The 27,196-nt window shown below is 36.6% G+C and overlaps 1 protein-coding gene across 1 annotated transcript in view; it reads left to right on the top strand.

Moving 5' to 3' along the window:
• The first annotated feature begins 908 nt into the window (after nt 1-908).
• Nucleotides 909-27,196, top strand: part of LOC116756959 (C2 calcium-dependent domain-containing protein 6-like) — a 91,021-nt gene continuing 64,733 nt past the window's right edge. Inside the window, exons 1-4 of the mRNA XM_032638157.1 lie at nt 909-1,145; nt 20,503-20,589; nt 23,876-23,927; nt 25,301-25,446. Coding sequence (XP_032494048.1) covers nt 909-1,145; nt 20,503-20,589; nt 23,876-23,927; nt 25,301-25,446 — 522 coding nt within the window. The remainder of the gene's footprint in view (nt 1,146-20,502; nt 20,590-23,875; nt 23,928-25,300; nt 25,447-27,196) is intronic.

Raw genomic sequence — 27,196 nt, forward strand, 5'->3', positions numbered from 1 at the left:
GGGTATGTGTATGGGGCTATAAAACTTAAGGCTGAACTCTGAGGTGGCCTTTGAATAAAAGAAAAATAGATTCCATATAGAATGGCCATAAGTAATGATCCTGAGGTGTAAAGGGCATTTTGGAGTCCCTGCTTTTACATATTACAGAATTAAAATTTTGTGGCCAATAAAGAAACTCTGAAAGTTTGTGATTTTGTATGCTTTAAAAGGTAAGCTGTATTAACACTGGAGCAGTGGAAAGAGTGGATGACAGCAGGCCAGGAGACCCATGAGTAAACCATTCCAGTCATCTGTGTGTGAGATGTCCTAGACGAGGTGCCATAAAGAGAAAGAGTAGGGTTCAAATATTTAGGGTTAGAATTCAAAACTGTGTCTGAAGTTTTAAGCTTTTGTGGATATGACATTGCTACATTAAATACGTTTGGAACATATTAGAGGTCTGAGAGGGAAGATGAATATTAACGTGTTGTGTTATGAGTCTGTGGGACAGTCGAGTAAAGATGTCCATGTAGACTGTTGGAAATATAACATCTGGAGCTCAGGGGATAATGTAAGGAGGTGTAGGGAGAAGAGGGCTTATGATGGGTTAAGGGGCAGGCAAGAAACAACCAAGTTCAATCCCCCGTGCTGAGGAGCCTTGTCCACAAGCTTGCTCTGACTTCCTTCAAAGGGAGACTTAAACGGCCTGGGCAAGGACTTGCCGCTGACCCTGCAGGCTCGCTTAACTAGTACGCCCCCAAAGCCAGCCAGGGGCAGAAGCCTGGCGCGAACGTGTGGGTCACGCGGAGTGCTGGTGGGTTGCTGCGTGCACAGGAAAAGCGTGGGAAAGGCGGGAAGAGGGCTGCGCCTGCGCAGTAGCAGGTCGTCGGTTGGTTAGTGCGCAGACCTGCCCAGCTGCGGATGGAGGGATGGAGCCGCCCCGAAACATGGGCAAGGTTTCCAACACAGCACATAACCGCAACGGGCGGGTCCATTCCCTGTACACAGCCCCGATACTTCAGAGGATTCCCCGTACCAACTTGGAAAACACACATGCTAGAGGGTCGGAGTTCTCTTCTGCAACCCGTAACATCCAGGAGCAGGGCAAGACCTTGAATCGGCCCAAAGACGAGGCCAAGGATGGTCCTGGGCACCGGCTGATGAATGTAAGTGGGAGGCCTGGTGGAGGAGTTTGTTCCCTACCAGACCACCTAGAGGGTTGGGAAGGACCAAGGGGTCAATGCGTGCTGATGGGAGGGAGGGAAACATGCGCTCGTTTTGGAGAGCCGTAACACCTGAGGAAAAGTTTACTTGTGGGACCCTGACAGTTATTTAATTTGTCAGAGCCCCGTTTTATTAATTGTTAAGTGAAGACAGTAATTACTACCTACCTTAGAGGGTTGTCTGAAAAACTAAAGGAGGTAGTGATATGAAGGACTTAATACAGTCCAGAGTAAAGAGTTAATAAATGTTAGCTGCTGTCATCATCATCATTATCATCATTGGGAATTCATTTGTATGGTTAAAGGGCTAAACTCCAGAAACCTTAGTTACCTCTGTTTTCAATTCCTGAGGTTCTTACAGATAAACCTGTAGGAGCAAAACTCTATCATATCTGCAAAGTGAATTATTGGCATCCTGTTCTTAATTAGGTAAATTTGTTTTTGAAGTGTGTGAAACTCTTGAGTTTAATTACCATTTAGTGGTACTGCCAGAGCATAGAGGAAATGGAAAAGAGGAATCAAGTTGAAACTCACTTTTTCAAAGTTCATTAGAGTATTATTAGGAAATTTTACATTCTCTATTGGTCTTAAGTTATTAAAAAATAGTACAGTATTTATCAGGAAACAAATGGTACACAAGAAGGTGATGTACTTTTCTATAAATTTAAGGAGTTGAATTACTTGATGTGTAAAGTACCGTCTTAATTCTAAACACTTAGAATCTTGACTCACTGTTATGATAAATTGAGAGCATATTAAGGTTTAGCTTTAGGATAATACGAGAAAAAATTGCACAGTTTGTGTTAAGAGAAGTATGTTTGGAAATCTAGGCCATAGGAGGTGTTTGTTGTATGTCCTCTTAAGGAATTTGGACTTTTATTCTGTAGAATGGTGGTTTCCAATTTTTTTGAGTATGAGGGTACCTTTTTGTTGTTAAAAAAAAGAAATCTCTCCACAATAAAAGTAGCTGGCTCTTTAGTATCTACCAACTGGGAAAATCTGTAATGATAAAAAAGCTACCATGTGGCAGTGTTGTTAATGGAATTTGCTAATAGATAAAACAGCATCTACATACATTCAAAAAAGAGTAGGGCACATATATGCAAGGTACATTGTTTACCCGAGTTTGGTTTCCCAAATTATTTGACCATAGAATATTTTAACATTTTGGTAGACCAGCCAAAAGAATTTAGGAAATTAAATGTGCACTTGGATTTAGTTATAATGATCTCATAAATGAATTCTTTTCAGATACAGATCCAGAGGGATGAGTTTACGTGACATAGATGTTTATTATACAGTAAACTTAGAGTAATATGATAAATAGATGCTATTTAAATTATTATAACAACTACTATAAGATACATGATGTAGATCGTTGAACATGGAATGGATGACCCTCTTCAATTTAGTAAATGCTGTCTATGCATCAGTACACCACAGATGGAACTTTATATATTTGGCAAAAGGTCGTCTTTTCTATGACTTCTTGGCGCGTGCACGCACGCGCGCGCGCGCGTGTGTGTGTGTGTGTGTATGGCACATGATTTCTTGAAAGCGGATTATCATAGGGTAATAAGAACAGCTATATAAATGTGTCTGGTATTTTCTGTACAAAATGTTTAGTAATTTCTGTACAAGTTTTTTAAAACTTGGAAACAAATACATCTCTCAGAGATGTCTCACATTTCTCAGTATATTTGGAAAACAGTAATTTGTAGATAGTGCTTAGAACACATTTGATTTCAAGTATATTCAAAGTTGAGAACCACTGCCACAGGTGATAGGAAACGGTTGGTTTTTAAGCAGGGGGATGACATGGATCAGATGTGCTTTGCTGAAAAAATAGTTTTGGCTATCAGGATTTAAGCTGAGATTACAGATGTAGTGGGGAGCGAGGCCAATAAAGTAAGATCTCTGAAGGGATGGAAAAGTATGGGCTCTAGAGTACAGGTGGAGGTGTTCTGCGGGGATAGGAAGAAGGGCATCTCTTCATCCAGAGCGGTGTTTATTTTATCTTTGGATCACCGGTATCCAAACATTCTGGGGGTGCTTGTTATAACCTAGATTCCTGGACCTCCACCTTAGACCTACTGAATCCAGAAGAGTGGGGGCCTGGGAATATGCTCATATTTTAAACTATCCCAAGTGATGCTTAGATTCATGCTTGAGAATTACTGCAGATAGAGGAAAAGGCTAGGCATTGATGTGGGGATTATACACTGAGGATGTAGGCTGCAGAAGGAGGCAAGTGGAGCTAGAAGAGTTTATAAACTGGGTGAAAGAGAAAGGAGGTCTCAATGAGATTTTTAAAAGGTTATCAAATGTAAATTACTGAGAGAACTGGAAGGATTAGCTAGAGATAGTGCTCAGATCAAGGGATATTGTAGTTGATGACTTTAGTGAAAATGTGGATAATTATCCCTCACCTTGACATCAGTTCTTTGAATGGCCTTAATTCCTTTCAGCAGCTTACTGCAATTCTACATCTTGGACCTTGCCTTCACTCTGAGTTTCGCCTCCCAAATCCTGAAATCTGTTATGCTATTTCCCAATCTCTCATTATTTACTTTGAAATATGTATCAAGCTTTGTGCTAGACACTGAGGATACAACGGTGATCAAGACAGGCAAAGCACCTTCCCTTGGAAGCTAACATTTGAATTGGAGAGACAGTTACAGATTAGGCTGTTGTTCTAAGGAAATAAAAGGGCACTATGATAGAGAATCATTGTGGAGGGACAGATAGGACTTTGGATAGGCGATCAGAGAAGGCCTCTGAGGAGGTGGCTTTTAAGTGAAAACCTGAAAATGAGAAGAAGCTAGCCATTTAAAGAGTGGGGAGATGGAGGCAGAGAGCATACGAAGCAATAAACAAGTGTGGGGCTTCCCTGGTGGCGCAGTGGTTGAGAGTCTGTCTGCCGATGCAGGGGACACGTGTTCGTGCCCCGGTCCGGGAAGATCCCACATGCCGCGGAGCGGCTGGGCCCGTGAGCCATGGCCGCTGAGCCTGCGCGTCCAGAGCCTGTGCTCTGCAACGGGAGAGGCCACAACAGTGAGAGGCCCGCGAACCGCAAAAAAAAAAAAAAAAAGTGTGAAGTTTCTATAGCTTGGACTGTTCATGGAGCATAGTGAATGAGAGGGAGAGTAGCATGAAATGAGGCCATAACATATCTTTTTATATGTTTAAAGTCCCTTTTAAAATCTTTTTTTTTTTTTTTTTGTGAATTGCCCATTTGAGTCATTTTCCTATCATTTTTCTTTTCCCCCTCAGTTTTTCAAAAGTTCTTTATTGGGGATATTAGATCTGCATCTGTGATATGTGTTACAAATATTTTCTCACAATTCAACAGTTGTCTTTTGACTTTTATGGTACTTTTTGCTATGCAAAAGATTCTTAATTTTATGAGGTCAAGTTTATAATCTTTTATTGCGTCTGAATTTTGTGTCTTAGTTAAAAACTGTTTACATATGCCCAGGTCATGAAGGGATTTATCTATTTTGCCTTCTAGTACTTGCATATCATTTTTACATTTAGATCCCTGATTTATTTGCACTGTGTGGTACGAGGTCTGGATTTAATTTTTTTTCTTTTCCCAAATAGATGTCTCAACACCATTCATTTTTTAAAAAGTCCATCTTTGCCCTAGTGTTTTGAGATGCCACCTGTATACATAAGTTTTATACATAAGCTACCACATGTATTTGGTTTTTTCTGGACTTCCTGTTCTATTCCATTGCTGTTTATCAGTTCATGTACCAAGACCATACTACCTTTTTAAGCAAAGATATTTCCTTTATTGCAAGAATCTTTAACATGCTAAGTGCCCTATGAATATTGAAGAAGGGAATATGGAATGCAGCATTTCCCAAAGTCAGTCATTTTTAGTAGGCATTTCAAGTATTTCATGAATACACCTTGGGAAAAGTACTGAAGACCATACTATTTTATTTTAAAGACTTACAGTATGTTTTAATGTCTGGTAAGACTGGTTCCCCACCCCTCCCCCAGCCCTTGTAGTTTTCTTTTCCAATGATTTCCTGACTATTCTCACTTTTTTTTTTTTCGGTACGCGGGCCTCTCACTGTTGTGGCCCTTCCCGTTGCAGAGCACAGGCTCCGGACGCTCAGGCTTATTGGCCGTGGCTCATGGGCCTAGCCGCTCCGCGGCATGTGGGATTTTCCCGGACCGGGCACGAACCCATGTCCCCTGCATCAGCAGGCAGACTCTCAACCACTGCGCCACCAGGGAAGCCCTATTGTCACTTTTAATAAAAACACTTTATTATTAACTTGTTTATCTCAACAAGGAAGCTTGTTTTATTAAAAATAAAGATTGCATTAAATTGATGTTAGGTAGAACTGACATCTTTATGATGTTGACCTGTCCTATTCAAGAACAAGAGATGTCTTTTCATTATTCAAGTCTACTTTTGTGACTTTCAGAAGTATTTTAAAGTTTTCCTCGTAAGAGTTTTGCACACTTGTTGTTAAGATTGTTCTTAAAGTGGGGCTTTTTCTACTTTGTATCTTCTAATTATTTATGTATATTAAAGCTGTTGATTTCTGTATGTTAAGTTCATGTCCTTCTTTGTTTAATTTTTTTAAACATTTGAGTTAGTATTGTTATTAATTCTCTAGGATTTTAGATATACTATCAGATCATCTTCAAATAGAGATAGTTTTACTTCTTTTTTTCCAATTCTCTTGCCTTTAGTTGATTTCTCGTACCTAACTACTTTGACTCATGCCACCAGTACCATGTTGAATAGTAGTGGAGACAGTAGGCAACCTTGCCTTGTTCCTGATCTTTGTAAATGCCTCCAATGTTTCCCTACCAAATGAAATAGTAGCTTCAAGACTGGCTTAATTCCTATTTTCTTGAGTGTTTTAACAGGAAAGGGTGTTGAATTTTGTCAGAGGCCATTTAAACATGTATGGAGATAATTGCATAATTTTTCTCCTTACATCTGTTGATGCGGTGTTTTATATTAATAAATTTCCTAATATTGAAGCAACTTACATTCCTAGAATTAATCCCACTTGGTTATTGCATATTTTCTTTGTGGTGCTGGATATTCTGTTTTTATTATTTTGTTTAGTATCTTTGTATCAATATTTATGTTATATTCATCTATAATTTTCTTTATGGGTTTAGGTATCAGTGCTATGCTTCATAAAAAAATAAAAAAATTTTCTTTATTGGTGCCATGGGATACCTAGTTTTTGAATTTGGTAGAATTCCCTGTGAAACCACCTGGGCCTGGCACTTTTTTGTGGTGATAGCTCATTGCTAGCTTTCTTCTATTTCTTTTATGGAAAGTGGTCTGTTTGAACTGTTTACCGCTAACAGGATCAATTTTGTTAAATTGTATTTCCTTAGGAAATTATACATTTCATTTAGGTTTTAAAATATATTTGCAGGTCTGCAAATAGTCTTTTATGATTTTTCAAAAGTCTTGTCCTTTCCTATTTGCATTTTATCCCCATATACTGATTAAGTTAGCTAGTGGTTTGTATATTTTGTAGGCTCTGTAGATCAGTTTGGGAATTGATTTCTTAACAGTATTGAATCTTTCTAGCCAAGAACATGGAATGTTTTCCATTCATTTAGATCTTTAATTTCACTCAGGAATGTTTTGTAGTTTTCAGTGTACTAGTCACATTTCTTCTTTTAAATTTACTCCTAAGTATTTTATTATTTTGCTGCTATTTCTAATGTAATTGTTTTCTAAATTTCATTTCCAGGTTGTTCATTGCTAATATATGGAAATGTAATTGATTTTTATATTTTGTCCTTGTATCCTGAGACCTTGCTGAACTCATTTATTAGTTCTAGTAGTTTCTTTCTTCTTCTTCTTTTTTTTTAGTGGATTTCTTAGGAATTTCTATATACAGAATTTGTCACCTGCAAATAAAGACAGTTTTACTTCTTTCTTTCAAATCTGGATACTTTTTATTTCTTTTTCTTATCTGACTGCACTGGTTAGAACCTTTAGTATAATGTTGATTAAAAGTAGAGAGAGTGAACACTCTTGCCTTACTGATATTAAGGGGAAAACATTCAGCCTTTCACCATTGAGTATGATGTTGAAGAATTTCCCATCTATTCCTAGTCTGTTCAGAGTTTTTTATTAAAACTACATTTTGGATTTTGTCAAATACATTTTCTGCATCTAGTGAAATGATCATGTGATTTTTGTCCTTTACTGGACACATTTATTAATGTGGCTTATTACATTAATTTTATTACATTGATTTTCAGATGGAAAAATCCCACTTTGTCATAGTATATGGACCTTTTTAATATGTTGTTGGGTTTAGTTTACTAATATTTTGTGGTGGATTTTTACCTCTGTATTCATAAGGGATAATGATTTGTTGTTTTCTCATCTTGTGATGTCTGTCTGGCTTTGGTATTAATGTAATACTGACATCATAGAATAACTTGGGTAGTGTTCTTTCCTCTTCTTTTTATTTTTTTTCTCTGAGTTTGTGAAGGATTGTTATTATTTCTTAAGTATTCTATAGAATTCACCAGTGAAAAAATCTGGGCCTAAGTTTTTTTGTTTTTGTTTTGATTTGCTTGGTAGGAAGAGCTTTAATTACTAACTAAATTTCTTTAGTTGTTATAGGTCTTTCTTCTTGATTCAGTTTTGGTAACATGTGTAAGAATTTTTCCATTTAATCTAAATTGTCTAATTTGTTAGCATAAAACTGTTTATAGCTGTCAGTAGTTATCTTATATGGCAATAAACTTTGCGGATGCAGTGAAATTTAGGATTTTGTGATGGGGAGATTATCTTGGATTATCTGATGGGCCCTACGTGTAATCACAAATGTCCTTATAAGAGAGAAGTAGAGGGAGATTTGGACACACTCAGAAGAGAAGGCAATGTGATCACAAAGGTAGAGATTGGAGTGATGTGACCACAAGCCAAGGAACACTGGCCAGTCACCAAAAGCTGGAAGACGCAAGAATGGATTTTTCCTTAGAGCCTCTAGAGGAATCATTGCCCTGCTGACGTCTGATTTTGGCCCAGGGGGACTGATATTAGACTTCTGGCCCTTAAAACTGTGAAAGAATAAATTTTTGTTGTTTAAGCTACCAAGATTGTGGTGATTTTTTTTTTTTTTTTGCGGTATGCGGGCCTCTCACTGTTGTGGCCTCTCCCGTTGCGGAGCACAGGCTCTGGACGCACAGGTTCAGTGGCCATGGCTCACGGGCCCAGCCGCTCCGTGGCATGTGGGATCTTCCCGGACCGGGGCATGAACCGGTGTCCCCTGCATCGTCAGGCGGACTCTCAACCACTGTGCCACCAGGGAAGCCCCTAGTTTAGTATTAGTTTTTTTTTTTTTGAAGTTTTGAATTTTATTTATTTTTTTATACAACAGGTTCTTATTAGTCATCAATTTTATACAAGTCAGTGTATACATGTCAATCCCAATCGCCCAATTCATCACACCACCATGCCCACCCCACCCCCGTGGCTTTCCCCACTTGGTGTCCATATGTTTGTTCTCTACATCTGTGTCTCAACTTCTGCCCTGCAAACTGGTTCATCTGTACCATTTTTCTAGGTTCCACATACATGCATTAATATACGATATTTGTTTTTCTCTTTCTGACTTACTTCACTATATGACAGTCTCTAGATCCATCCACGTCTCAACAAATGACCCAATTTCGTTCCTTTTTATGGCCGAGTAATATTCCATTGTATATATGTACCACTTCTTCTTTATCCATTGTTCTGTCGATGGGCATTTAGGTTGCTTCCATGACGTGGCTATTGTAAATACTGCTGCAGTGAACATTGGGGTGCATGTGTCTTTTTGAACTATGGTTTTCTCTGGGTATATGCCCAGTAGTGGGATTGCTGGATCATATGGTAATTCTATTTTTAGTTTTGTAAGGAACCTCCATACTGTTCTCCATAGTGGCTGTATCAATTTACATTCCCACCAGCAGTGCAAGAGGGTTCCCTTTTGTCCAGACCCTCTAAAGCATTTGTTGTTTGTAGATTTTCTGATGATGCCCATTCTAACTGGTGTGAGGTGATACCTCATTGTAGTTTTGATTTGCATTTCTCTAATAATTAGTGATGTTGAGCAGCTTTTCATGTGCTTCTTGGCCATCTGTATGTCTTCTTTGGAGACATGTCTATTTAGGTCTTCTGCCCATTTTTGGATTGGGTAGTTTGTTTTTTTAATATTGAGCTGCATGAGCTGTGTATATATTTTGGAGATTAATCCTCTGTCGATTCATTTGCAAATATTTTCTCCCATTCTGAGGGTTGTCTTTCCGTCTTCTTTATAGTTTCCTTTGCTGTGCAAAAGCTTTTAAGTTTCATTAGCTCTCATTTGTTTATTTTTGTTTTTATTTCCATGACTCTAGGAGGTGGATCAAAAAAGATCTTGCTGTCATTTATGTCAAAGAGTGTTCTTCCTATGTTTTCCTCTAAGAGTTTTATAGTGTCCGGTCTTACATTTAGGTCTCGAATCCACTTTGAGTTTATTTTTGTGTATGGTGTTAGGAAGAGTTCTAATTTCATTCTTTTACATGTAGCTGTCCAGTTTTCCCATCACCACTTATTGAAGAGGCTGTCTTTTATCCATTGTATATCCTTGCCTCCTTTGTCATAGATTAGTTGACCATAGGTGCGTGGGTTTATCTCTGGGCATTCTATCTTGTTCCATTGATCTATGTTTCTGTTTTTGTGCCAGTACCATATTGTCTTGATGACTGTAGCTTTATAGTATAGTCTGAAGTCAGGAAGTCGGATTCCTCCAGCTCCGTTTTTCTTTCTCAAGAGTGCTTTGGCTATTCGGGGTCTTTTGTGTCTCCATACAAATTTTAAGATCTTTTGTTCTAGTTCCATAAAAATGCCATTGGTAATTTGATAGGGATTGCATTGAATCTGTAGATTGCTTTGTGTAATATAGTCATTTTCACAATATTGATTCTTCCAATCCAAGAACATGGTATATCTCTCCATCTGTTGGTATCATCTCTAATTTCTTTCATCAGTGTCTTATAGTTTGCTGCATACAGGTCTTTTGTCTTCTTAGATTTATTCCTAGGTATTTTATTCTTTTTGTTGCAGTGGTAAATTTGAGTGTTTCCTTAATTTCTCTTTCAGATTTTTCATCATTAGTGTATAGGAATGCAAGAGATTTCTGTGCATTAATTTTGTATCCTGCAACTTTACCAAATTCATTGATTAGCTCTAGTAGTTTTCTGGTGGCATCTTTGGGATTCTCTATGTATACTATCATGTCGTCTGCAAACAATGACAGTTTTACTTCTTCTTTTCCAATTTGTATTCCTTTTATTTCTTTTTCTTCTCTGATTGCCGTGGCTAGGACTTCCAAAACTATGTTGAATAATAGTGGTGAGAGTGGACATCCTTGTCTTGTTCCTGATCTTAGAGGAAATGCTTTCAGGTTTTCACCATTGAGAATGATGTTTGCTGTGGGTTTGTCATATATGGCCTCTATTATGTTGAGGTAGTTTCCCTCTGTGCCCACTTTTTGGAGAGTTTTTATCATAAATGGGTGTTGAATTTTGTCAAAAGCTTTTTCTGCATCTATTGAGATGATCATATGGTTTTTCTTCTTCAATTTGTTAATATGATGTATCACATTGATTGATTTGCGTATATTGAAGAATCCTTGCATCTCTGGGATAAATCCCACTTGATTGTGGTGTGTGATCCTTTTAACGTGTAATTGGATTCTGTTTGCTAGTATTTTGTTGAGGATTTTTGCATCTATATTCATCAGTGATATTGGTCTGTAATTTTCTTTTTTTGTAGTATCTTTGTCTGGTTTTGGTATCAGGGTGATGGTGGCCTCATAGAATGAGATTGGGAGTTTTCCTTCCTCTGCAATATTTTGGAAGAGTTTGAGAAGGATGGGTGTTAGGTCTTCTCTAAATGTTTGATAGAATTCATCTGTGAAGCCATCTGGTCCTGGATTTTTGTTTGTTGGAAGATTTTTAATCACAGTTTCAATTTCATTACTTGTGATTGGTCTGTCCATATTTTCTACTTCTTCCTGGTTCAGTCTTGGAAGGTTGTGCATTTCTAAGAATTTGTCCATTTCTTCCAGGTTGTCCATTTTATTGACATGTAGTTGCTTGTAGTAATCTCTCATGGTCCTTTGTATTTCTGCAGTGTGAGTTGTTACCTCTCCTTTTTCATTTCTAATTCTATTGATTTGAATCTTCTCCCTTTTTTTTCTTGATGAGTCTGGTTAATGTTTTATCAATTTTATCTTCTCAAAGAAGGTATTTGACCTTTGCTTTATTGATCTTTGCTATCCTTTCCTTCATTTCTTTTTCATTTATTTGTGATCTGATCTTTATGATTTCTTTCCTTTTGCTAACTTTGGGGGTTTTTTTTGTTCTTCTTTCTCTAATTGCTTTAAGTGTAAGGTTAGGTTGTTTATTTGAGATGTTTCCTGTTTCTTAAGGTAGGATTGTATTGCTATAAACTTCCCTCTTAGAACCTGTTTTGCTGCATCCCATAGGTTGTGCATCATCGTGTTTTCATTATCATTTGTCTCTAGGTATTTTTTGATTTCCTCATTGATTTCTTCAGTGATTTCTTGGTTATTAAGCAGTGTATTGTTTAGCCTTCATGTGTTTTTATTTTTTACAGATTTTTTCCTGTAATTGGTATCTAGTCTCATAGCATTGTGGTCGAAAAAGATACTTGGTACAATTTCAATTTCCTTAAATTTACCAAGGCTTGATTTGTGACCCAAGATATGATCTATCCTGGAGAATGCTCCATGAGCACTTGAGAAGAAAGTGTATTCTGTTGTTTTTGGATGGAATGTCCTATAAATATCAATTAAGTACATCTTGTTTAAGGTATCTTTTAAAGTTTGTGTTTCCTTACTTAGTTTCATTTTGGATGGTCTGTCCATTGGTGAAAGTGGGGTGTTAAAGTCCCCTACTATGATTGTGTTACTGTTGATTTCCCCTTTTATGGCTGTTAGTATTTGCCTTATGTATTGAGGTGCTCCTATGTTGGGTGCATAAATATTTACAATTGTTATATCTTTTTCTTGGATTGATCCTATCATCATTATGCAGTGTCCTTCTTTGTCTCTTGTAATAGTCTTTGTTTTAAAGTCTGTTTTGTCTGATATGAGAATTGCTACTCCAGCTTTCTTTTGATTTCCATTTGCATGGAATGTCTTTTTCCATCATCTCACTTTCAGTGTGTATGTGTCCCTAGGTCTGAAGTGGGTAAAAGACACTCTCAGCAGCATATATACGGATCTTGGTTTTGTATCCATTCAGCCAGTGTATATCTTTTGGTTGTAGCATTTAATCCACTTACATTTAAGGTAATTATCGATATGTATGGTCCTATTATCATTTCTTAATTGTTTTGGGTTTGTTATTGTAGGGCTTTTCCTTCTCTTGTGTTTCCTGCCTAGAGAAGTTCCTTTGGCATTTGTTGTAAAGCTGGTTTGGTGGTGCTAAATTCTCTTAGCTTTTGCCTGTCTGTAAAGGTTTTAATTTCTCCATCAAATCTGAATGAGATTCTTGCCGGGTAGAGTAATCTTGGTTGTAGGTTTTTCTCCTTCATCACTTTAAATATGTCCTGCCACTCCCATCTGGCTTACAGAGTTTCTGCTGAAAAATCAGCTGTTAACCTTATGGGGATTCCCTTGTGTGTTATTTGTTGTTTTTCCCTTGCTGCTTCTAATATTTTTTCTTTGTATTTAATTTTTGATAGTTTGACTAATATGTGTCTTGGTGTGTTTCTCCTTGGATTTATCCTGTATGACACTCTCTGTGCTTCCTGGACTTTATTAACTATTTCCTTTCCCATATTAGGGAAGTTTTCAATTATAATCTCTTCAAATATTTTCTCAGTTCCTTTCTTTTTCTCTTCTTCTTCTGGGACCCCTATAATTCGAGTGTTGGTGTGTTTAATGCTGTCCCAGAGGTCTCTGAGACTGTCTTCAATTCTTTTCATTCTTTATTCTGCTCTGCAGTAGTTATTTCCACTTTTTTATCTTCCAGATCACTTATCCGTTCTTCTGCCTCTGTTATTCTGCTGTTGATCTCTTCTAGAGAATTTTTAATTTCATTTATTGTGTTGTTCATCACTGTTCATTTGCTCTTTAATTCTTCTAGGTCCTTGTTAAATGTTTCTTGTATTTTCTCCATTCTGTTTCCAAGATTTTGGATCATCTTTGCTATCATTATTCTGAATTCTTTTTCAGGTAGACTGCCTATTTCCTCCTCATTTGTTTGGTCTGATGGGGTTTTGCCTTGCTCCTTCATCTGCTGTGTGTTTCTCTGTCTTCTGATTTTGCTTAAATTACTGTGTTTGGGGTCTCCTTTTCCCAGGCTGCAGGTTTGTAGTTCCCATTGTTTTTGGTGTCTGTCCGCAGTAGCCAAGGTTGGTTCAGTGGGTTGTGTAGGCTTCCTGATGGAGGGGACTAGTGCCTGTGTTCTGGTGGATGAGGCCGGATCTTGTCTTTCTGGTGGGCAGGTCCACGTCTGGTGGTGTGTTTTGGGGTGTCTGTGGCCTTATTATGATTTTAGGCAGCCTGTCTGCTAATGGGTGGTGTTGTGTTCTTGTCTTGCTAGTTGTTTGGCATAGGGTGTCCAGCACTGTAGCTTTCTGGTCATTGAGTGGAGCTGGGTCCTGGCGTTGAGATGAGATCTCTGTGAGATTTTCGCCATTTGATATTACGTGGAGCTGGGAGGTCTCTTGTGGACCAGTGTCCTGAACTTGCCTCTCCCACCTCAGAGGCCCAGCCCTGTTGCCTGGCTGGAGCACCAAGAGCCTGTCATCCACATGGCTCAGAATAAAAGGGAGAAAAGAAAGAAAGAAAGGAAGAAGAATATAAAATAAAGTTATTAAAGTAAAAAATAAAAAAAATTATTAAGAAAAAATTTTTAAGAAGTAATTAAAAAAAAAAAAGAGACAGAACCCTAGGACAAATGGTAAAAGCAAAACTATATTGACAAAATCACACTCAGAAGCATACACATACACACTCACAAAAAGAGAAAAAGGGAAAAATATATATATATCGTTGTTCCCAAAGTCTGCCTCCTCAATTTGGGATGATTCGTTGTCTATTCATGTATTCCACAGATGCAGGGTACATCAGGTTGATTGTGGAGATATAATCCGCTGCTCCTGAGGCTTCTGGGAGAGATTTCCCTTTCTCTTCTTTGTTCGCACAGCTCCCAGGGTTCAGCTTTGGATTTGGACCCGCCTCTGCCTGTAGGTCGCCTGAGGGTGTCTGTTCTTCACTCAGACAGGAGCGGGTTAAAGGAGCAGCTGCTTCTGGGGGGCTCTGGCTCACTCATGCCGGGGGGTGGGGGAGGGAGGGGTACGGAATGCGGGGTGACCCTGTGGCAGCAGAGGCCAGTGTGTAGTTGCACCAGCCTGAGGTGCCAAAGGCAAATGACTCTTAATCTAGAATGTAGGTATCTTTTGAGTTCTATCTTAATTGAAGATCTTCTCCCTCTATTTTTAAAACTTTGCCATAAGGAAAAACACTACCCTGAGGGGTAGCTGGTCCTCAGGACCTCAAATTCTTCTTGGACCATAGGCCAACCAGCCCAAGAGGCTTGTCTGCTCACTCGCTGGGGCGGGTGGGGGGCTGGGAGCTGAGCCATTCTATTGTTAATGGTTATTTGGGTTGTTTCTATTTTTTGGCTATGGTGAATAATAGTTTGAAACATTCTTGTACATGTTATACATATGCCTACATTCTGTTGGGAATATATCTAGGAGTGGAATTTCTGGGTCATTAGTATGTATATGTTCAACTTCAGTACAAAATACCAAAAAGTTTTTCAAAGAAAATATAACAACTTATATTTCCACTGGCAGTGTATTAGAGTTCTAGATACTCCAAATCCTTCCACTTGATAGTGTCAGTCTCTTTATGGTTAGCCATCTCAGGGATGTGTTGTGGTATCGCTTTGTGGTATTAGCTTTCATTTCCCTGATGACTAATGAGGGTGTGTTCCCTTCCAAATGATTATTAGTGATCTTATAACTCTTCTGTGAAGTGCCTGTTCAAGTATGTTCCCCATTATTCTGTTGTATTGTCTGCCTTTTTCTTATTAGTTTGTATAAATTTGTGTATACATTCTAGTTATAGGCCCTTTGTCAATTATACTAAACATGTTGCAAAAATCAGTCAGTGGCTTATGTTTTCACTTTCTTAATGGTGTCTTTTTGATAAGTAGAAGTTACTAAATTTAATGTAGCTTAATGTATCAGACTTTCTTTGTGTTTATTGCTCTTTGTGTTCTGTTTTAGAAATCGTCTACCCCAACGTCATGGAAATATTCTCCTATATTATCTTCTAATTGTTTTTCCTTTCACACTGAGATCTACAAATTCACCTGTGACTGATTTTGTGTGTGTGTACTGTGAGGTACAAGTCAGGTCTTTTTTCCTCTTTTTTCCTTTTGATCTTTTCTTTTTTCTTCTCTTCCTCTCTCTCCTCCTCCTTCCCTCCTTTCTTTCTTTCTTTCTTTCTTTCTTTCTTTCTTTCTTTCTTTCTTCCTTCCTTCCTTCCTTCCTTCCTTCCTTCCTTCCTTTCTTTCTTTCTTTCCTTCCTTCCTTCCTTCCTTCCTCCCTCCCTCCCTCCTCCCTCCCTCCCTCCTCCCTCCCTTCCTCCCTCCCTTTCTTCCTTCCTCCCTCCCTCCCTCCCTCCCTTCCTCCCTTCCTTCCTTCCTTCTTTCTTTTGTGTGGAGATTTCTATTTAACCCAGTTGAGAATGTTTTTGACCCACTATTCTGTGGTTCCATCCTTGTCACAAGTGAAATGTCCATAAATGTGTGGGTCTGTTTCCAGACTCTCTAGTCAGTTTCTTTGGTGCATTTGTCTATCCTTGTGCTAATGCCATTAGAGATTAAGAAATAATATCTTTATTTCTTTAATTTTATGTCATCCTGTTTTTCTTCTTTGAGATTGTCTTGGAAAAGCTCATCAGTTTCCATAGGAAGACTTGTTGGGACTTTGATTTTGATTGCATTAAACTATAGCTTAATTTGAGGAAATGAATTATATATATTTATATAGTATACTTATATATAATATAAACTTATATGCTATATAATATTACATAATATAAATATAAAATAATATAATATTTATATGTAAGTATGTATACTTATTTACATATAAGCATGTATACTTAAGTATAATATAATTATGTATAGTATATAAATATGGCATAATATAAACTGTGCCTTGCTTCTTTATGCTTTTACACTTATTTATTTTGTCTAGGCTCCTCTCCCCCTAGTTCTTAATTTTTTACTTCTTCAGACCCACTTGAAGTATCATCATCTCCTTCCTTAACACTCTTTCTCCTCACTCCCCTTATTTGCCCTGTGTTTAAGAGATAGTTTGTAGGCATCCTGAATGGGGGTTGGTACTGGAATATTAACCTTTGTTCCTTTTTTGCTCCAGAGTTGTGACCATTAGTATTTTCAGAAAAGTGGGCAGCCAAATAGGGAACTAAGTATATCAGCTTTATCCAAGGCTTTCTGGTGATGAGTCAAAACTGAAAACTATTATGGAATTCTTACCTCCATCTCATATTGAAGGCAGTGGAGCTATCAAATGGAGAAAGTGAGCCTCCTTCATTCTGAGCAGACTGTGCTGAGGTGTGCATACAGGTGGGAACTGGCAGCTTAAAGACTCCAGAAAGATAGATTTAGGAAAGCGAGGCATAGGCATCTAGATGTGACTTTTTTTGTTTTTTGTTTTGTTTTTTTGCGGTGCGCAGGCCTCTCACTGTTGTGGCCTCTCCCGTTGTGGAGCACAGGCTCCAGACGCGCAGGCTCAGTGGCCATGGCTCACGGGCCCAGCCGCTCCATGGCATGTGGGATCTTCCCAGACCGAGGCACGAACCCGTGTCCCCTGCATTGGCAGGCAGACTCTCAACCACTGCGCCACCAGGGAAGCCCTAGATCTGACTTTTTAGCAGTATTCTCCAAATTTCTTTGATTGCACAATCTTATCAATAAAAAACATACGAACATTTATCACCAGTGTTTTATATATTTATTTATATATTACATAAATGTACTGCAATTTACTTAATAAATTCTATAATATACAAAAATTAAAAATGATAAATAAGCAATACTTCTAAAAATGATTTTAATTATATTTTGTTTATTAGTGGTACAAAACTCAATAAGCATCACTGTTTTTGAAAAGCATGATTTTTTAAAATTTTATTTTATTTAGAAAAGCATGATTTAATACTTTGTGATGTAGTGATTTGAAGGTCTTGTTCTAAGGCAAATTTATTTCAGTATTTGGTTTTTAATGCTGTTATATTTGAGAAAGGTACCTTTAAAGATTTGAAGTTCCAAATGGAAGAGATGCATCTTGGGTGAGCCTAGTAAATCACAGTACTTATTTTTCATTTCTATTATGTTATCCAAAGTTTTTAGCTCACAGTTTTTGAGTAAACTGTTACTTCTCTGATTAATTAGTTCTGGTAAACTCTTTGGAAGGCATTGCATTTTTTTATATTTAAAAGGAAAAATGGTCTGTTAACCTGCTGAAACTCTTCATTTGTGAGATTTTTAAACAAATAAGAAAAGTGTTTCTAAGTTTTTAAAATGTGATACTGTGAGCTTCTAGGATACTCATAACACATTTGCACACATATAAAATTACATTAGAAGGAGATATTTCCAATAGTTTTTAAGATGTTCTTAACTTGAGTTTATTTCAAAAAGATAGTTATTTTCACATTCATTAAAATGTCACCACCTTACTCTGAAAGGACAGAGAAGTATATATTTTAAAATAATTGCTAGTTTATATACTACTGACAGTCATCACAGGAAAGTTTAGCAAATTGCAACATTTATCTTTTTATAAAACCAAACTGCATGATGCATCTTTATGTTTGCCAACTTTTAAAACTGCTTTGCCATGAAATTTCTTGCGATCAGTTCTCATCTATTTGCAAAGTAGACTAAATACTATTCAAGGTAATGTAATTGGTCAACCCAATTAACTAGCAAACGCAATACCCTGAAAGCATGAGGGCCCTGATATGAACCCCTCTGAGTGTGAAACTCACACTTTTACTCAGAATATTTGTCTACTGCTTATAGTCGTCTCTATGTGCTTACTTTCTTATTTGTTAAAGAAGTTGGAAAATTCTGATATTTTCTCCTGCTACTCTAGAGAATAATCCTTGGTCCCTGCTGTGAGTGGTCTTGTTTCATGGGGTCAGAGAACCACAGAGTGTGAAAAGGAGTCATTGCTCCTTAGCTTGGGCAGGGAAAAAGACAATTTAAAACATCTCTTTTAGACTTAAGAATTCCATGCACCTGTAGCTTGTACAATGAATGGCAGTGTCTGACCAATCGAATAAATCATTCTTTTTCCACGTATAAGATCTGTGCAGAGAATGAGTAAAGATAAAACTCTCTCTTCTCAGCATTTGTTTTTCTTATAGTGAAACTGTCATTGTTTTGTTACGTGTCTTCAACGCCAGCCTGAACTTCTGAAGGGCAGGAACGTCTCAAGCTGGAATCAGCAAAATGCCAGGCATATAGTCCTGCCAGCACATTAGTGCATGTTAATTGATGTAAGGATAGTGAGCTTGCTATTAGTGCTAGGAGTGGGAGCATCCTAGGAAAAGGTAATCATGTAGGCTAGTAGGTTTTCAAAGAAACTGTGGAATGGGGGAGAGTGGGCCAGAAAGGCCACTGGGGAGGAAGTGCAGAGCAATGTGAGTGAATGTTCAGACTTTAAAATAGAAGTGCCACGAGGAACTTCTGCTTTTGGGGGCCAAAAGCAGCAGAGAGGAAAGGCATAGTGGAATTAACTGAAATTAAAATTCTCTGCAGGTTCAGGAGAAATTCTAGGTGGTATCAGAGGCTTTATGAGACTAGCCTTTAGAAGTTTTGTTCAAGGTTCTAATAGAATTTTGGCAAAGAGTTGTTTTGTTCATGCTGCTGCCATTGGAGAGAGCTCTGCTCATATGAGGAAGGAAAAGTAAAAAGGTAAGAAAACGAGGGATTGTTAAGTATAAAATACCAGGTTGTTAAGGATAAATTGAGTATTAGTATTCTAAAGGATTTTTCCCCAATTATTTTGTATTTTTTAAAATGCATATTCAAAGTAGACTTCCATAATAAGATCATTAAAACATTAGAAAATATGAGGTTCCATATTAAATACACATACACTGTCCACAGATTGATATTTTTGCAACAATTGTTTTGTATTTGCAACAATACAAAAAATACAACAATTTTTGTACAGTAATTGTCATTCAGTTAGCTTAACCTATGATTTAATCATGTATATAAAAAAAAAACACATTAAGCCAGTCAGGTGCAGCAATAACAAAGTGATCCAAGATGTATAAAACAAATGTTTTCAGTACACTGGAAGTATTTGTTTTGTACTTTAAAACAAAATTTTCAACATAATAAGGATTTATTACATTTATTACATACTATAAAAATTAAACAAGTGATTCTTGAAAGACACATAACGACAAAGGTTCCTGGGAAATTATTGTTTGGAAATAAGGCCATGTTGATTCAAGTTCTGTGAAAGTTGGGAATAAATACAATTCTCCTTTTCAGGTTAGATTTTTAATAGACGGTTTGTTCACTATTCCCCTCACCCTTCCTCTCCTTTCCCCTCCCATCCCTTTCTCTTTACTCTACTATACAAGTCTATATTAAAATGTCTTGTAATTTTTAAACGCTAACCATCATGTGTTGTGACCAGAGCCCTTAAGAACAAAGTTAATTATTAGCCCAGAAATATTAGTTAGTAGGGTTACTCTGGATGAGATCACACAACCAAAAACCAAAAGCCATCTGTTCATTACTCCTTTCCACTGTACCTACTATTCCAAAGGATTAAATTCCAGTTCCTTCAGTGGCTGATAACTGAAGGAATATTGGAATAATTTGCAAGCAGGATTACTGCCATTTGTGGGATACAGGACCTAGTCCACATTAGATTAAGGCCATCATTTTTAGTTAACAAGGAGCACTCATTGTTTATGCTATTATGTACTTCTCTCCTCTCTCATAATTCCCTTAATTATTTTATATTTAATTGTACACATTTCGTTTCTCTGCTAATGATAAACTTAGTGAGGCGTTTTCAAGTCATAGAATATAAATTATAAAATATATAATACCTGATACTAGATGCTCATAAAAGTTTTGTTGAAGTATAATATCTTTTCTAATTATATTCTTCTCTGCCTTATAAAGTCTTAATTTATTTACATTGTAGATGCTGAGAAAAACTCTTAAAGGGTCTGAAAGTAAAGAACCAGAAGTAACACCTGAGGCACCAACTTTGGTGCCATTTGGCGATGTGGTATGTATGACTAAACCTCAATAAACCTGTACAAATTATTTTTTATTTCATATGAAAACTATTTAATGTCAAAAAGCATGTGTAGAAAATGTTCCTCTCTGATAAACATATTCATGAATTTTTCATTTTTATGAGTCAGAAAAGCATTCTAATAATCACTGAAATTTTGGAAAACATCCTGATTCACAGAAAAAATGTCTCTGCTAGGGATTCCCAAACGCTAGTTACATCGGAATTACCTGGGATACTTTTTTAAAACATTGATTCTTGGGCACCACTTAAGATCCACTAACTTAGAAACTGAGAATGGGGCCTAGGAACCAGTATTTTTGTTAAACTCTTCAGATAATTATATTTTTGTCAGATTTAGGGAACCTTGGGTGATAATTGATCCCACATCTCTCTCTCATCCAAAAAATAATAAACCATAGAAACAAAAACAAACATACTCATCAATCATACACGTACACACACACACAGGTGGGACCTAATATCTAGGCTGAGAACCAGAAAAGTCTGTTTTCTCTTTTGGGCGCTATAGAGAGAGTATGGGCCGTGAAGATCTATGTATGTTTAGAACTATCAAATATTGTGGTATTCTCTCACAGTTACATTTATTTTCTAAACACTATCAGAAGAATTAGTGGCTGTGAAATGAGAGTTTCTCTTGTGTCTCTTCTCTAGTTCCTATTGTGTACTAATACATTTTCTTGATTAAAAAATATATGATGGGGCTTCCCTGGTGGCGCAGTGATTGAGAGTCCGCCTGCCAATACAGGGGACACGGGTTCGTGCCCCGGTCCGGGAAGATCCCACGTGCCGCGGAGCGGCCGGGCCTGTGAGCCAGGGCCGCTGAGTCTGCCCGTCCGGAGCCTGTGCTCCGCAACGGGAGAGGCCACAACAGTGAGAGGCCCGCGTACCACAAAAAAAAAATATATATATATATATGATGAATTTAACACCACCTTTTTAGGGGGAAAATAAGAATAATTCATGTATACACTTTTGTTTTTACAGAATGACCGTGGTGTACCTTACTCGTAAAATTATATAACACTTTCTTCCCTCTATCATAATCAAAGTTGAAGTATAAGCCTTCACTGTCCGACTCTAAACTTAGAAAAGATTCTTTGAAATCACTTTTGGCCATAAACTATTATGCATGTCACTATGTTGACATACTAATTTCTGAAATCCATACTCTTGAATATGACTTCTGCGTGTCTTTAGAACTCACATTTTGAAGAATCTTTTTATTTCTCCCACAGTTCCTAACCTTATAGTTCATATTTTCCTTATTTGAATTGCATATTGCTAGACATCAAAAAGCTTCTCTTAAGAGTTAGCTGGAAGTTTTGACAGAGAGATGTTTGGCATGTGACTGATGGCTCCTCCCAGTGTGTGATTCAGCCATATCACCTTCTCTTTGAATGTTCTGTGATTTGGCAAAGTTGGTGCATGTGTAGGCCATGATAACTACATCACAACCCACTACTCCTATTTCTAATAATCATATCCCATTTTCAGAAAAAATGAAAAAGATGTCTTAAAATTGAGCACATAAAGTACTTTTGTCAACAGCTGTGGTTGCTTTCCTGTTTTAAGTGCATGTTTGAGAGTGTTTTGGGGGTCAAGGTGTTGACAGGGTTATTGCTTTGGGCCACAGATGGGTCTCAAAATCTGTGGCAACATTTGTTATCTGCAACCTGTGAATGGTCATCATTATGGTTTTTGTTTTGATTTGTTTGTTTGTTTGTTTTTGGCTGCATTGGGTCTTCGTTGCTGTGCATGGGCTTTCTCTAGTTGCAGTGAGCAGGGGCTACTCTTCTTTGCAGTGCACAGGCTTTCTCATTGTGGTGGCTTTTCTTGTTGCGGAGCACAGGCTCTAGGCTCACAGGCTTCAGTAGTTGCAGCATGCAGGCTCAGTAGTTGTGACACGCAGGCCCTAGAGCGTGCAAGCTTCAGTAGTTGCAGCACACGGGCTCAGTAGTTGTGGCTTGCGGGCTCTAGAATGCAGGCTCAGTAGTTGTGGCATGCGGGCTTAGTTGCTCCGTGGCATGTGGGATCTTCCCAGACCAGGAATCAAACCCGTGTCCCCTGCATTGGCAGGCGAATTCTCAACCACTGCGCCACCAGTCAAGTCCCATCATTATGGTTTTGAATGTTAAATCTTTTTCTATACTTGAATAGCAATTTATTCTCTTTTTTATATTATATGGATCTCTTATGTAAAAGTATAAAAAGCTATTGAAATATAAGGAAAATTAGGATAGTTGCTGATGGCTTCATGTTGAGATTTATGACAGAATTTTTATATATAGAATTATGCAAAACAAAATTGTAGCTATATTTCCCTGTTTTACCCTCCTTGTGTGCATCCAATTTTAAGAAGTTAACAGTGATTCGTGGACTTTCCTATGGCAATACCATTTTAAGTCTCACCTAGATTAGAACCTTTCTTTCAACATAACATTTTATACTTATGTCTCTCTAAGAAGTAGACCACAATATTTTCTTCTGTAGAATTTCATCATTCAGATACAGTAGTCTTTAAATATTGAGTGCTAACTTCTTTTTCTGTTTTGTTCTAAAACCAAATCCTTAAAATTACTTACGCTATATTTAAAACTACTATTGGGCCATTTATTTTGTTTCACAGATATTTAATGTAATATTGCTCTTGTTTTTACTTGGTTTTTAAGACCAAACATGGCTGAATTAAGATCAAATGGCTTACATTTGGCTAATAGTATTCAAGTATTCTTGTATTAATTTTGTACTTGATTTTATGGTTAAACACAAAATACAATTTTTCTTAACATCTGGAAACACTTTGTACAAGAGAGAATGAGTATTTCACAGCCCTTGACATATTATAGTCAGTGCATGATTGTTGAATGAATACAGTGGTTTTAGGACACAGGATAAAAAAGCTTATCTGAAGCAAGGCATATTTCTTGTTATATGCAAGATGCTATGTTGTATCAGTTCTCACCTAATGTAAAATAAAAATGATTCAAAGCGTGATATTTGGATTGAAGTTAATAAATGAACCATTTTTTCTTTGTATTCTTGTTTGTTTTAAGTTTACTTTGAACAAATCTTGCCTATTTTTCTGCTTTCTGGTGTTTTCTGTAACTAGATATTTCTAATAAGAAAAAATATTTCTAATGAGAAAAACTAACAAAGTGAAACTTTTAAAAAAATTTAGTTTGGTGAGAGTAAAATGGAAGAAAAGTTAACTTTTAAAACTTAATTTGCTGTGTTTTTATTTTGATTGTTATAGGTTGGCTGCCTAGCCATTCATGTAAAGAAGTGCAAACATTTTACGCCTAAGAGTATCCTTTCTTTTGACTTAAGAACCATACTGTGATCATATATCACTGTTTCTGTTATATATTGCTGCCTTACAAAACACTCTAAGACTCAGTGGCTTAAAACATTAACCATTTTATTACCAATCACTATCTGTACATTCACTAGGTGGTTCTTCTGCTTCACATTATCCCAGCTGGGGCTGCAGTTCAAAAGGGCTGGGATACCTAAAACGGCTCATTTACATGTCTGGTGCCTTAGTGAGAATGCCTGAAAGACTGGACTTAGCTGAGATGCTGAAAGGGTTAGACCTTTCTTTCCATGTAGTCCTAGGGTCTTGTCTTTCATCATTAAACATTTTTTTCTGCATTAATTTTGATTTAAAAATATTACATTAAAATATTGATTACTGAAGTTTTTGGTGTCCACTTAAATTTTGTACCCTGGGTAGTGCCACCCTATCCGAGTCTCAGCCCTGGTCACGTCAGTTGCATGTTAAAGTAGTCACAGGACCAGGCCAGATTAAAGAGCAGAGGAAAATAAACTCCACTTTTTGATGTGGAGAGTGACAAAAGATTTTTAGGTATCTGTAATCCACCTCGATCATCATGTAAGTTAAAGAAAATATACGTATCTTCTTGGATGATAATACTAATTTATTTCTAATTAATAACTTTGCTTCTCAAACACTGTTTACAGGGTTTATTTTTCTCGGTGCCTTTAAATAAGCTGAATGCTTATTATTAGATCTGTCATGGCATAAAGCCAGTCTCATTATGAAGACTTGATGTTTCTTTTGTAAATAAAGTGAACTATTGAAGAGAATTCTAAATAGAGAGAGTTTTGAAGATAATTAAATCATAAAACAAAATCCTTTTAATTCATGGAGTGCTATGAAAGATAAAAATACAGACCAATATAGTATAAGTGAAGTATATAGTGAAGTGGATTGCAAAGTAGAATGCTGCTTTAAATTTTGTTGTCCTAAAATTAAGAATAAATTACTCTGAAGTGACATATTTTTTGAAGTTTTAAATTTCTATGTAATTACACTTAGAAAAAAATTTTCAAGTATGTATTGGAAATGGTTAGTCACCTTAAAAATAATATATAGGAAAATCTGCAAAAGAATTATAATGGAAATGTGAGGATAAAAATATGAGAAGTAATCTAAGGAAGAAAAGAATCAACCTTCTTTTCATACTTATATTGTACCTACCACTGATGGGCAAAAATACTATTTTAAAAGACTTTCCTTATTGTTTAATATGCTCTATAATTTCTTTCTTTATTTGATTTATTCTTAGGTTTTGGCCTGAATTGTTTAATGGATTAATTTTACAATGTGTTACTGTTCAATTACAACAAAATTTGCTTCCTAAATATGTATTTTCAGTCGGTTTACAACATTACAGTAATTTGTTCATTCGCGTCTCTATTAACAACGTGGTGAAATGTACAAAAAAGTATAGCTTGCTACCCCCAAACAATGAAGAGGACACTGTAATTATATTTGATGAAGTGAAATATTTTTCTGTACAGGTAATGTTAAATTTCTCTTCTAAATAAAAGAATGCATTTTTATAGTTTCAAACGTTCTACACTAACAATGTCTTTTTTTTTTCCAGGGGACAGGAAAGAAACAAAAGCAATGTTCTTTTATTTGATACTTTACAGTATTTTATTTCTGTATTATAGGCTATATTGATGTTTTTAGAGTTTACTGTAGAATACATAATCATGGTGTTCTCTGAGATCTTGCTGTCAGTGATTCTGAGTGTTTATCACGCATGGATGCATTTTTCTCTGTCTTAGTCTTCCCCTCCCATTTGCCCTCTTACACCTGCCTTAGTCAGCGTGGACTACTATAACAAATTACCATAGACTGGGTGGCTTAAACAACAAACCTTTATTTCTCACCTTTCTGGAAGGTGAGAAGTTCCTTATAAGGACAGTAATCAGATTCATGAGGGCTCCATTCTCATGACCTAGTGACCTCCCAAACACACCACCTACAAATACCATCACATTGGAGATTTAGACTTCAACATATGAATTTTGAGGGGACACAAACGTTCAGTGCATAGCACACCCCTTTTTTTTTCCATCTCCTCCTTTCCCTCTCTCCTTTCTTCTTATATAGACTCTCTCTAATTACTTTCGCACGGATTAGCTTATTTAGTCTTTATAACCCTTCAATATATATATATACTCTTATTATCATCTTTATTTTGTAGATGAGGAAACAGATACTGTAAGGTTTAAAGAACTTTCTTAAGGTCATAGAACTAGTAGTTGGTGGAGCTGAGAATGCAGTCAGTCTGGCTTCATTAAACCACCTCTCACACCAGAGCTTGCTATGCTGAGTTTGCTTCTGTTTACAGTTAAGCTTCTTAGAATCTTAAATGTATCTCAGAGTTGTCTTTAAAATGAGTGACACTATTTCATTTAGCTGTAGGATTCCTTGATTTGTCCAGTTGTTTCCTGATAGTTTTATTACATTAGTTGAATTTTAGTGAAATCCTAAAACATTTCCTCTATACCATATATACGTATATATATATATATTTTCAAACTTCATTTTGCTTAACTGTTGAGTATTGAAGACGGTTCTTTAAACATAGTTTTTAAAAAAGCATTGTTTTGCTAGAGGCAATCCATATTATTTCTTTTACTTTGCCAGTAATTTTCCTAGACTTCATTGCCAAGTTTTCAATAATTTTGTGGCTATATGTCCATTTAAATAAAACTTGAAATTAATATTGGAAAACAATATAAATTAATAGGGTGATTTTTAGCATAATCAAAATATTTTTCCTATATTTATTTTAATAGGCGCTATTAGTTTGAGTATAATAAGAGGAGAGTTTTAGTGGAACTCTAATGGAAAGTTTGGGAATAACCTAGTAATATTTACATAGAAAATGTACAAGCAAACAAAGAAACATAAAAAAGCAAGACACATATTAACTCCAGGGAAATTAAAAAATGATACAGGGCAAGAAATATGATCATTGTAAGTATATTATTAAACCCTGAAAAATAGTTACATATACATAATAATATAAACACTAAGTATTATTCTAACAAAAAAATGATATATAATATACTGGAGGACTGAGGGGAAAAGAAACGTGAAAACTGGGGGAGGAGGATGTTGAGAGTGAATATTTTTCTTCCACAATAAGCAGTCAGTAGATGATATATGCATGACTTCAATGTTCATAGTAGCATTATTTACAGTAGCCAAGATATGGAAGCAACCTAAATGTCCATCAACAGATGAATGGAT

This window comes from Phocoena sinus, chromosome 7 (assembly GCF_008692025.1).
Source record: "Phocoena sinus isolate mPhoSin1 chromosome 7, mPhoSin1.pri, whole genome shotgun sequence".
NCBI classification, from domain to species: Eukaryota; Metazoa; Chordata; class Mammalia; order Artiodactyla; family Phocoenidae; genus Phocoena; species Phocoena sinus.